General features: G+C 17.0%; 2 protein-coding genes across 5 annotated transcripts in view; one reads left to right on the top strand and one right to left on the bottom strand.

The window, feature by feature from the left end:
* LOC107996991 (multiple inositol polyphosphate phosphatase 1-like) overlaps window positions 1-2,032 on the bottom strand; it is a 34,948-nt gene extending 32,916 nt beyond the window's left edge. Inside the window, exon 1 of one of the 2 annotated variants that reach the window (XM_017055326.3) lies at window positions 1,218-2,032. In XM_017055326.3, coding sequence (XP_016910815.1) covers window positions 1,218-1,288 — 71 coding nt within the window. In that variant the 5' untranslated portion in view covers window positions 1,289-2,032. The remainder of the gene's footprint in view (window positions 1-1,217) is intronic. The other variant, XM_017055327.3, reaches the window with a different exon arrangement.
* Window positions 1-12,804, top strand: part of LOC114577416 (uncharacterized) — a 285,863-nt gene that overhangs the window by 179,358 nt on the left and 93,701 nt on the right. The window lies entirely within an intron of this gene.

Below are 12,804 nucleotides of genomic sequence, written 5' to 3' on the forward strand. Positions count from 1 at the left end.
TTTTAATAAAATATATAATCATGCATATTTTTGTTGTTAGTTTTATTAGTGTTTTTTAGAGATTTTTTTTAAACAAAAAAAATTAGAAATAAAAAGAAAAGAATTAAGACTGATTTTGTTTTAAAATATCAGTAAATTAATATATATATTAAATATATATATACATTATCTTATATTAATTTTCAAATGCAATTATTTCACAAATTATAGATAGTTTTAAAAAATATTTTCAGAATTTACATTGCTTCAAGGAAGAGGTATTACGACATTTATAAATTTTTTTTAATAATATGTGAATAGAATTTGATGGATTTTATTTCTTTTTTTTTAATGAAATCATATAATTTTAAACGTATTAATTCAATATAAAAAAAATATAAGCTATTTATGTGAAGAAAGAAGCTATATTTATCTTCTACTATAAATTTTATAAAAATAAAATTAGAATATCTACTAAATTATTTTGCAATATATTTAAATATAATATATATTTTATCATAAATATAAACATAAACATAATATATACTTTTTTTATAAATAATGCCAAAATGCATCGACGAATACATTAATAAATCTATTCCTTAATTTAAATTTAAAAAGTAAAAATATTGATTGTTATTTTCTTTATCATCTTGGTATCTTAAGAAATATAGAGAATATTTAACATTTATAAATCTTATCTTATAAAAATTATCTTCTTTGAATAATGTAAGTTATATTCAAAATACATTTTAAAATGATTTATAGTTTGAAAGATTTTATTGACTTAAAATTGAAACATGTACAAATTACATATTAAAAAATAAATGTATTATATAATCAATAATATATATAAAAATATTAATTTCAAAAATTCTGTATATATAAAAATATACAGAAGAAGTAAGAAATCAAAATTTCAACGTTTTTGTGATAATCACAAACATTCTTTTCTCTATAAAGATTCTCATTATTATTAAAAAAATAATCATATAAATTTCGTTTTATTCTATTATAGATGCATACCATGAAAAAAATCAAAAAGGCGAAAAGAAAATAGAAATTTTCATTCATTCACCGTGATGATTCAATATTATAATCAGAATGACGTGAATCGAATTACACAAGCATCTCAAAACAGTAATTATATAATATATAATTATTTCCTCTCATTTAATATATGTAATAGTCCACGTTTCTTCGATACAATTCCGGTCCATTATAAATCGATCAATTACCTTGCGCGCTCGACGAATTCTCCGGATGCCATAGGAGGTTTCTCGAGTGTGCCAGATCTCGTGTCTGTCATCGGCTAGTTCACGAACATGGCCGACTGGCGCGTGTGAGGGGCGAATAGTGCGCCAGACGAACGGCGCCACGAGGAATCCCCGCATACACCTGAACCAAACCCAGACCGAGAACGACCGCTTGCGTAATAGCACGACAAACGATCATCGACGCAGTCTGTGTACTATTTCCGTGGCGTTCCACTCGCGTTCGACTCGACTCGATCGGCCTCCAACCGTGTACGATTCAACCAGACCGTCGATGACGAAACACGTTGCTCCGCTCTTGCCTAGATCCCCCTTTGCCTGCTCGATCAACTTCTACGCTGATAGTTATGTATGCACGAGTTCACATTCGCTTCCAGGAACTCAACTGCAATTCTATTGCTCTTGTCTTCTTACTTTTACTAGATATGTTTCAAGGAAAAAGTTGTTGGAAATGGTTATTAAAATAGTTTTGTGAAACGGATAGTAATTTTATGTTTGAAATATAATAAATGAAATTATTTAATGGAATATAAAATAATTTAATATTAAAATTGTAAAATATAATAAATGAAGTTATTAGTAAAAATTTAATAATATTTGGCGTAAATTTTATATCGATGAAGTAAAAAATGAACAATTTATTGCAATCGATTTATTATTTTAAGTAGTAAGTTACAGAATAATGTTATTTCTTCTAATGAAAATGTTAATATATTTTTTTCATTTTTGATTAATAAAATAAAAATCAATAAATTGTACGTTTTATTCTTCATATAAATAAATAATTAAAACTAATAATTTTTTTTTTAAACTAATAATTATTTTTGTGCAAGTTGAAGACAATTTCAAACTTCAAAAATTGAAATAACGACTTATTGATTTAATAGTTATCTACCACATTTATAATATGTATTTATAGTATGTTAGATGACATATCTTTTAAATGATATACAATTTTTTCATATTTCTGATATTTACAGGAATAATCACACACACACACACACACACACACACACACACACACACACACACACACACACACATGTATATACACAAAATAAAAAGAATATATCAATGTTTTTTTTTCATATAAAAGCAATAATTTACATAATTAATATTTTTAAAAATAAAGTCATTTTTTTTCTGTTGCAAAATTCTATTAATGATAATTAATGATTTTTTAAGATAGGTTAAAAACATTTATTTGAAATACTATTTTATATGTTTAAATTTGTATGAATTATATCAAATATTATTTTTGTAATTATTATTAAGAAAATTAATAAAGAAGTATAAAGAAAAAATACAAAAATATCTTTTATATTAAATTGTTTATATTTTTTTTTACTAAATGAATTTAAATAAATATTAATGTCAATTATTTTATGTAATGATATGTAAATACAAATTTTAAAATATTTATATATAAATATTTAGTATAGATAAAAAAATAATATTTATTGTATAAATATAATTATTAAAAATAATAAAATAATTAATAATTATATCTATGATAAATAATATGTTTAATTTAAAATTTATTTTGATTAAACATTTTAAATCCATACATAAATATATAATTATGATATTATTATATATTTATAAAGTGAAATAAATTTCAAATAATAAATAATATAAAAACAAATTGTTATTTTAAATTAATAAAAAAATATAATGTTATCGTATATTAAGAAAATTTATAATGTTATCGTATATTAAGGAAATTTATTATATAGAGATATTTCATTTCTTAAATAAATAAATATTATTATTCAAAATTGTTTTTATATTGATGTTATTTAATTTGTTTTCAATCAATATTTTATTTTTTATAAATAATAACATCTTTCCATTTTGAAATATATAGATAAATTTTCATTATCTTTTATTTAAAAAAATCATTATTACAATTATTAATATTATTGCATAGCTATATAATAATTCTATCTAACATTTTTAAATGATTTTAAAAAATCTGAAATTTTAACACTTTTTTCTTGCCATTCTTGTTAGGAAAAATAAATTATGGTAGATCATTGATTATTCAAATTTTAATGTAAAAATTGTAAAAATTCATTTGAATAAGTAATATATCGGATAATCGATAAACTAATTTAATAAATTTGTTGATATATTGAAACAATTAAATAATTTTTGAAAATAAATATTTATTACATAAAAGAATATTTATCTAAAAAAATGCATTATATTATAATAAATAAATAAATTATTATTTTATTATTATTATTATATTTATCTATTTTTTTTTATTTGTTTTTTTTTTGTTATTTGTTATCAAAAATCTTTTTTTTTTGAAAAAAAGAGTTTTTCACACATTATTTTTATAAACAATAGAATTGAAAAAATTCTTTTAATTGTTTGTGTAAAGTTATTGCGAAAAATTTTGATCTTCTATAAATTTGATATAGTTCTTTAATAAGTTATTTAATTTACAATTAATAAAAGATAAAAGATATATAGAATTTCAAATATAAAATATTTTGATAAAAAAATCTTAGATAAGAATTTTTAATAAAAAAAATAGAATTAATAATAGTAAAAATCTATAAAAATAATTGCAACTAGTAGTAACGGCAGCGATTCCTAAGAAAATATTTTACGATAGTTGAAGATCGTAACTATTCGATCTATAAGTTACTAATCCGGCTTTTATATACATACATGTACTATACAGTATGTATGCAAATATAAGCATATAAATCGAAGTTTATTTTCTATACAATATAGATAATAAATTTACATTATAATATAACTTAATTTTAATAATTAGGCCAATCTTAAAATTAAAATTGGAAATATAAAAAATTATAGAGAAAAATTTTATACTATTTAATATATTCTATTGTCTTATGGTATAATTTTTCTCATAAGTAAATTAATGAAATGAAAGAAAATTTTATACTTTTTGAAATTTACAAACTTTAATTTTGTTTAACAAATGATAACTATACTGACAATAATTTGTTAAATAATGTTATGAAAAATTGTTATTTTAATTGTTTTTAATCTCAACAAAAAGAGAGATGTAGCTATAGAATTATCACTTGTATATTTTAAATTTTTCAATGTGTGTAATAAAATTAATAAATTGCATTTAATTATATTGAATATGTATAATTTTAGAAATCCATCTTATTTTTCTGTATTCTTTTGTTACATATTATATATTGTTTAAATTAATTCTTTATAACAGTAATATATTCATAATTGTATGAATTATATAATATATATATGAATTATATAATGTAATTATATAATGAATATTTATATAATGTAACATTCAATATATATTAGAAAAAATAATAACAAATGTTGCTAGAAGGGAGTATTTATTATAAAAATTAAAAATTGCTTATAATCATATAAATAATACATCATAAAATCTTAGAAAAAATTTTTAAATTAATATAAGTAATTTAAATATATTTATAATACGAAACATTGTTTCGAACTATAATAAATAAATAAATTTCTGAATATATATATATATATATATATATATATATATATATATATATATATATATATATATACACTTATAAATATCACATGTATTTATGCATATATTAAAATATTCTGAATATAAATATCTTGAGCAGAATATTAAATGACAAAATATTGTTTTTTATATTTGCTAAATATTATAATGATCATTTTGTATCAAATAAAATTATAATATTAAACAATTATTTTGAAATAATTTCATTTTGCAATTATTTTATTTATAATGATTTTTTAATAAATTTGTCAATAATTAATGATCAATCAAAATCAATAATTTTCTAATTTTGATTTAAATTATATGTAGATAATATTAATAATAATAATATTTTATATAATATTATTATATATTATATATAATATATATTAGTAATTATAATAATATTAATATATAATTATAATATTCAATATTAATATGTTTTAATTATTATTTCTTTATCAGTATTTTATCAATATTTAATTTTTATATTCTATGTATATAGTTTCATATTAAAACTTTATTAAAAAATTTTAATTTCAATTAAATGAAACATTTATATAAGTAAATTTAATTATATTTTAAAATTATATTAATTATATAATTATATTGTTAAATAAATTCAAGATTTGTTTAATTTATATATGAAAAATATGATTAATATAAATTAAAATATATTTTGTTTGTGCAGTGTTTCACGATGATTCAACCAACAAATAGAACAAGAAAATTTGGCGAGACTATTCTATATCTTCTGCATACAGTTAATTAAATTCTTGGCTTGGTTTAAGGTGTCTAAAATTATGTCAAGTGCCATATTTCACTATTAATCATAAAACATCGAAAATTTTTACTTTAGAGGCAATGTAATAACTGCAGATAAATTTATAAAATTCGTTTCATACATTTAATTTATATTACATTAATTTTAACATACATTAATTTTTTTATTAATATTTAATATTAATATTAATTTTATCTAATACAATATATAGTATGTGTATACTATGTTTTATGAAAGAGAATTTATTTCAAGTTTCAAATTGATATTTTAAAGAAATGATTTCTACATTAAAAATCTTCTGAATATTTATGCATACAAAACAATTTCATTAGAAATACAATGATTCTCTTTATTTCAGAAATTTAAATATTTAAAAATATTTAATTCATTATTCTTATTCTTGTAAAAAGAGATAAAATATTCAAAAATATAACTATTCAAATAAAAATGTAACTACATATTTACCAAAAATCTTTATTCTGTTTTCTTACAATGAATTTATAATTTTTTTCTTTTTCTTTCTTGTATAGAAAAAAAAAATTTTATTAAATAAAAAATGTAAATCTTACTTAAATCTTGTAAATGTTTTTTATATTTATTATCAATAAAATATCGAAATTAATAACAAACTTAATGTGTAATTTATAAATATTGAATAATAAAAATTATATATATGAAGCTTTAACAGAAATATATTACAATAATATATTTATAAAATATTATTGAAAATTTAATTCTAAGGACTAAAATGAATATAAAAGTTAATATTGATTTATAAATTAATAAAAGTTAATAAACAATTAAATAAAGAATTATTTAAATTTATTAGTAATTTAAGTGCATTGCATGAAGTGAAATTAAGATGAAATGAAATAATTCTATCTTCATTGAATTTCCATCTATTTCTGTTTCATATGATGTAAATTTATATTGTTTAAAATCGACATTTTTATATATTAACTTTTCTACTTATTTTGATCTCTAGAATAGAGTATCTAAAGATATTGTAAATATAACATTTCATATATTATATTTTTTATATCACGTAAAAACCTTAATATATATATATATATATATATATATATAATTATTATTAAAAAATTATTTGATATTTCTGATTCATTAATAAATAACAAACTCATATTTTTTAAATTAAAAATCCAAATAAAAATTAATTCATATAATTAAACATTTGAAAATACAAAATAAAAATAATTGAATTGAAGTATAAATTAAATAATTCTATTGAAGTATAAATTAAAATTAATAAAATTTATTTTGAAAATTTTTAATTGATAAATATAATTATTTAAATTAGATATATTGATTAATTCAATTATAATCTATAATTTATATAATTTCAATATTTTATTATTATTTATTATCTAGATTACTTACGAATTATATTATATATTTATACTTTAATTATCTTTTACTAATCTCAGATTGATTTTAATTATTGTTTGCAGATTTATAGAAAATTGCATTTATATAGCATTTTATTCAAAATAATGAATGAAATCATTTTTAATATAAACTGTAACATAAAATGAGATTAATTAAAACAAACTAAAAAGCAATTGTGTAAAATGAATTTATTTTATCTAATCAAACAAAATAAATATTTTTAATTTATTTTTTAAAAAATTATTTTATCAATAATAGTACATACCAGATTTTTACATTTATTCTCAGGATTCTGGTATTTTGAATATATGCCAAATGAACGGCGCCAAAGCGAATTCTCACGTATACATAAATACTACTCGACCTCTTGCATAAGTGCATAACAAATATCGCTGTCAGATAATTTTCATAATATTTTTTCGAATATTTTAAATAAAATGTAATAAATAAATCATTGAAAAATTAAAAATTACTAACAACCCATTTCTGCTATTTTAAAATTTTCAATTTAAATGTTATTATCAAATATAAGAAAACATAATTAAATTTATAAATTAAAATTTTGAAAATAAATAATATAAAAGAAAATATAAAAGATATAAACATAATAATCTTAAATAATCTTAAATAATCTTAAAATTAAATATGTTTACTTCAACAAAAATAAATTAATAAAATTTAAATAATAAATTCGTTCACATGTAATCAGATTCTGATTTCAAATTTTTATTATATTAAATTAATAAGATAAGTTTTTAATTTAATTGTTTATCTTATGCATTACATTTTTTATTTTATTAAATATATAATATTTATTAAACATTATTATCTCTTTTCAAAAACATTGTAGAACAATAAAAAACTTATCTTGTTATAACAAAATCAGACAATTTTCATTGTATTTTGATCCTTAACAGTTTATCAATATTATGAATATTTTTGATGAAAAGTAAAAATTATATATTTTGTAAAATATCATTATATAATATAAATAATAATAAATTCATATATAATATATTATTATAATATATATAAATATATATAAATATATTTATATATAAATCTAGAATACTTATATTATAAAATAATAAAAATAATAAAAAAAATAGAATAAACAAATAAAATAATGAAAAATTTTAAATCTTCAAATTTTAAATCTAAAGCTATTAAACTGATATATTATTGATAAGAAAATGATTCACTATTATAATAAATTGAAATATGTATAAAATTGAATTTTTAGAAATTAAATTTCATTTTTGAAAAAATTCATTTTAAGAATTGATATCACACATATACGAACTTATATATAGTACATAATAATTTGATTGACACACTTTTATATGTATATATATATATACTATATATATTATATATATATGTACATATATAGATGACTATTATCTATTATATATATTATTATTTATTTGATATCACTATTAATTTTTATATAATATTTAAATCATTATTGATTTCTTTACTTATTTTTATTTCAATTAACTAATTATATATTAAAACAATAATTTATCAGAAGATTGTCAAATTAATTCATTTTTGCATTGATATTAGTATAATTACATATTATCGATATAAGCTATTAATATTCATTGATTTATCGATTTTATCATCAACAAATATAAAGTAGTTAGTTATTATGAAGGAATTAGTAAATAACAAAAATGAAATGTAATCAATTGAATTTTCCATAAATGTCAATCATGTATTTATATAAACATTCAATATTTTGAAATGGAATAAATTGTAAATATTTATATAATAATGTGTTTCATTGAATGACAAACAAATCTATTATTATTTTGTATCTCTATTACAACATTTTAATGAAGAATTTGTGAATTTGTGTTTATATGGTATCTTTTCTTTTTTTTACTCATAAAATATATATACTAACATTATTATACATTACATACAGAAATTTTCATATTTTTAAGTTATTTTAAATAATTTATTTAAAAAAAATAATCTACAATTATGTACAGAATTTATATAAATATATAGAATATATTATATTATATTTCGATCACTGAATTATAATGTAATTAAAATTTTGAGAATTAAAATTAATCGAAATATTTTTTTTTTTAAATTGATTATTCTAATTTTATTAATGAATATAATTCATTATTCTTTATAAAAAAGAAAATTTAAAAATTTATTAAATAAAAAACAGTAATTATCGATCATATTATATTATTAAAGAAACCATCATTTTAAAAAATATTTTAAGTTAAATATTATTTCAAATTTACTATACTGATAGTAAATTATATATATATAATAATTTCATTATTTTTCACTATATTATTTGTTTTTTTTCATATTTTAAGCAAGAATTAAAATAATATAAGTAAATTTATAGCAGAAATTAATCATTTTGTATAAGGTTACAATGAAGTATCAGAAGATTTGAGATATACTATATACTATATACTATATACTATATATTATATACTATATACTATAACTATCTTTTAATAATATTTCTTAATAATAAATTCTTAATAATATTAGGTAAGTACTAAAAATAATTTTTTACATTTTAAATTACTTAATATATATTAGAAACAAGAAAATATTAAACTTAATATTTAATTTTTATGATAAATTGCTGTTTTTATTTCAACATAAATTTATTAAGTGTTCGCATATTTCTATAATACGAAAAAATAATTGTGATTTTATTTAATTCTTAATATTATTTTATTATATCAAATTAATTATATATTTATAAGATAGATAATATTTATATATTATTATTAAAGCAATAAATATTTTATCGAAAAAAACAAGTTTGAATTCATTTTTTTTTATAATTGATCGAAAATCATTAATGAACATTGTAACATATTAAATGTAAACAGCGAAATTGACTCAGAAAAACATCAAACAACTCAAGGTTTTCAACACAATTACTATTAATATTAACTAAGAGATTATAGACGCGAACAAAGTAAAAACCATTAGCAAGGCCATACATAAAATGCATATCTGCTATTTTCACGTTCTAATAATAAGCAGACGTGAATTGATTGGAGATTCGAGAATAACACTTTCCACATTCAATACTAAATAAATACTGAAAATTTACATTTCATTTGCATGTATAAAGTGGTCTCTTAATATTAATTAATATTAGTAATATTAGTAAATTAATAATAATTATGTTGACAAGCTTGAATAACGTAATTTCTGAATAATTCTTTTTTACATTCAATATACTGCTAAGAAATTCGATATCGAATATTCGTTAATAAAAATCGATTTTTCGATCAAAAGGATTGATCGTATAATCTTGATTAAATATTTTTTATTTCTTTTGATAAATATTATGAGCCCTTGAATTTTTTTTTATACCTTGCATAATAATTTAATTTTAATGTGTTCACAGAAATAATTAAAAAGATATAATAAGATGTTTTTAATTATTTTTATGAATTTAATTTATTGACAATGATATTAACGATACTAATATCAATCATATTTAAAATATGAACAAATGATATTTTGTACATACTAAAAGTATTACATTGAATATTGAAAGATTTTAAAAAAATTCTAATGTTTAAACATTTCAAATGTTTTATTACATTAACCAAATGATGTATTTTGATTATATCTTTTAATTAATCAAAAATATATACATATATATATATATATATATATATATATATATATATATATACATATATATATATATATTTATACTGTAAATATATATTATTGCATAATATAAAAGTATTATATAAATTTTTGTTACAGTTTTATTCATTTATTTTAATACGGTAATATTTTATGCATAATAAATAATAACATTTTTTATTTCTTTTCTAATATTTATATAATTAAAAAAGAAAAATTAATATATGATAATAATATATAATTAAAGAAAAAAATTAATATATGATAATAATTATATGATAATTTAGATATAATAAAAACAGAATTTAATATATAATTAATAGAAATTTAATATAAATGATAAAAGCTTTGAAAACTGATGAAAATTTTGAATAAGTTTAAATTAAAATTTAAGTATTAATGAAAGACTTTATGTTTCTAAACATTAAGATTAGATGTCAATTAATGTTTAATTAAAAAAATTTTTATATCTTTCCCTAGTCAAATGAGAATTACATACATATCCTTTTCTATATTATTTTATTCTATATTATTATTTTATTTTTATAAAAGATAAACTTATTCTAATTTTTCATTAAATTTTTTTTTGAAAAAAAAATATTATAATTAGAGATCAGAAGAAAAAATTTAGTAATTTAAAAATTGACAATTTAATCATATTTTTATAAGAAAGCAATTTCAAAATTGAATTTGTGAAATTATTACACTTTGTTCCTATTTAATTATGTTTATATTTTAAAATTTATTTTTCAACTTTTAATTTTCATCTTTTTAATTTTCATACATTCATAACATATTTTCTTTTAGTTATATAACAAAAAAAAAAGAAAATCAATAAAAATGATATTATCAAATATTTTCTCCATTTACATATTTTTAATCTTGGAAATTTATAATATAATTTATCCTCTGCAATTATAGTAAAAGAAAAATAAATTTATTTGCAAAAAAATTAAAAAAAAACTATTTATAAAATAATATTTATAACATAATAATAAATTTTATTTAGAAAATAAAATTTTCTTAACATTCAAAAAAATTAAAAAATAATTATCGATAAAAATCTTTATTTCAATTTTTGGCGAATTTTTCGAATTGTTCTTGATTTAAATATGAAAAAAATGATTAATTTTTATTTGAAATAAATAATAAAATATACAATTATTGATTTATTACTTTTTTACTAGAATATCAAGAATATAATTTCAGAAATAACATAATATTTTTTTCTTATAAAAATAAATTCAAAAATCTTTTTATGGACATTTATACTTATATTAGTTTACAATATAGAATTTCTTTTAAATAGAGTAAATATATATATATATATATATATATATATATATATATATACATATATACATATATATATAAAATAATTTAATTTATCATTTAATATATTTAAAACTTATAATTTATTATTTAATTATTTAAATAATTAATAATTAATTAATTAACAATTAACATTATAAATTATTATTTAATATGTAAATATAATTCTATATATATATATATAAAATATATATAATATATTATAATATTATACATATAATATAAACATGATTTAAAAAATCAAACTTTTTCAATTTTTGTTTTATCTTTTGTGAAATACAGAAATTATGAAGAAAAATGAATATTTCAGAAATTCCTTTATTTAAACTTTTCATCTAATATCTCTTTACTAATGATAGGTTTTCTACTTATATTTTATTATGTGAAAAATATCGAAAAAGTTTCGAAGGAGGCAATATTTCGAAATAGGACATATGAAACGATACATTTACATCGTGTTACCGATATATACATCATATGTGTATCATATGAAATTTGAGAGATCTTTGTGCTGGGATGTATAAGGATGAATAAATAATTGGCGAGTGCAGGATTTTTGAAGCGAAACGCGTGGGCACGCCTCTTTGCCTTCGTGGCAACGCTCACGCGTGCATGTTTTGCTACGAGCGAAACACTTGTATAAGAGAATTCATGGTGAAGTCGCGGTTACGACTTCAAAGACAATTCATTCACACGTGAGGACAGCCTTTCGACATTTTCAGTTGTATTGCATTACAAGCAAGGACGTTCTAAAGTTGCCTATTTATTGTTTCTTTCTATTCATTTTTTGAAAGAAAATTAAGAGAGAAAAAAAATATATTCAAATATCTTCTATATATTTTATAAAATATCAATAATATAATTTAATT

This window comes from Apis cerana, linkage group LG13 (genome assembly GCF_029169275.1).
Source record: "Apis cerana isolate GH-2021 linkage group LG13, AcerK_1.0, whole genome shotgun sequence".
Taxonomy (NCBI): Eukaryota; Metazoa; Arthropoda; class Insecta; order Hymenoptera; family Apidae; genus Apis; species Apis cerana.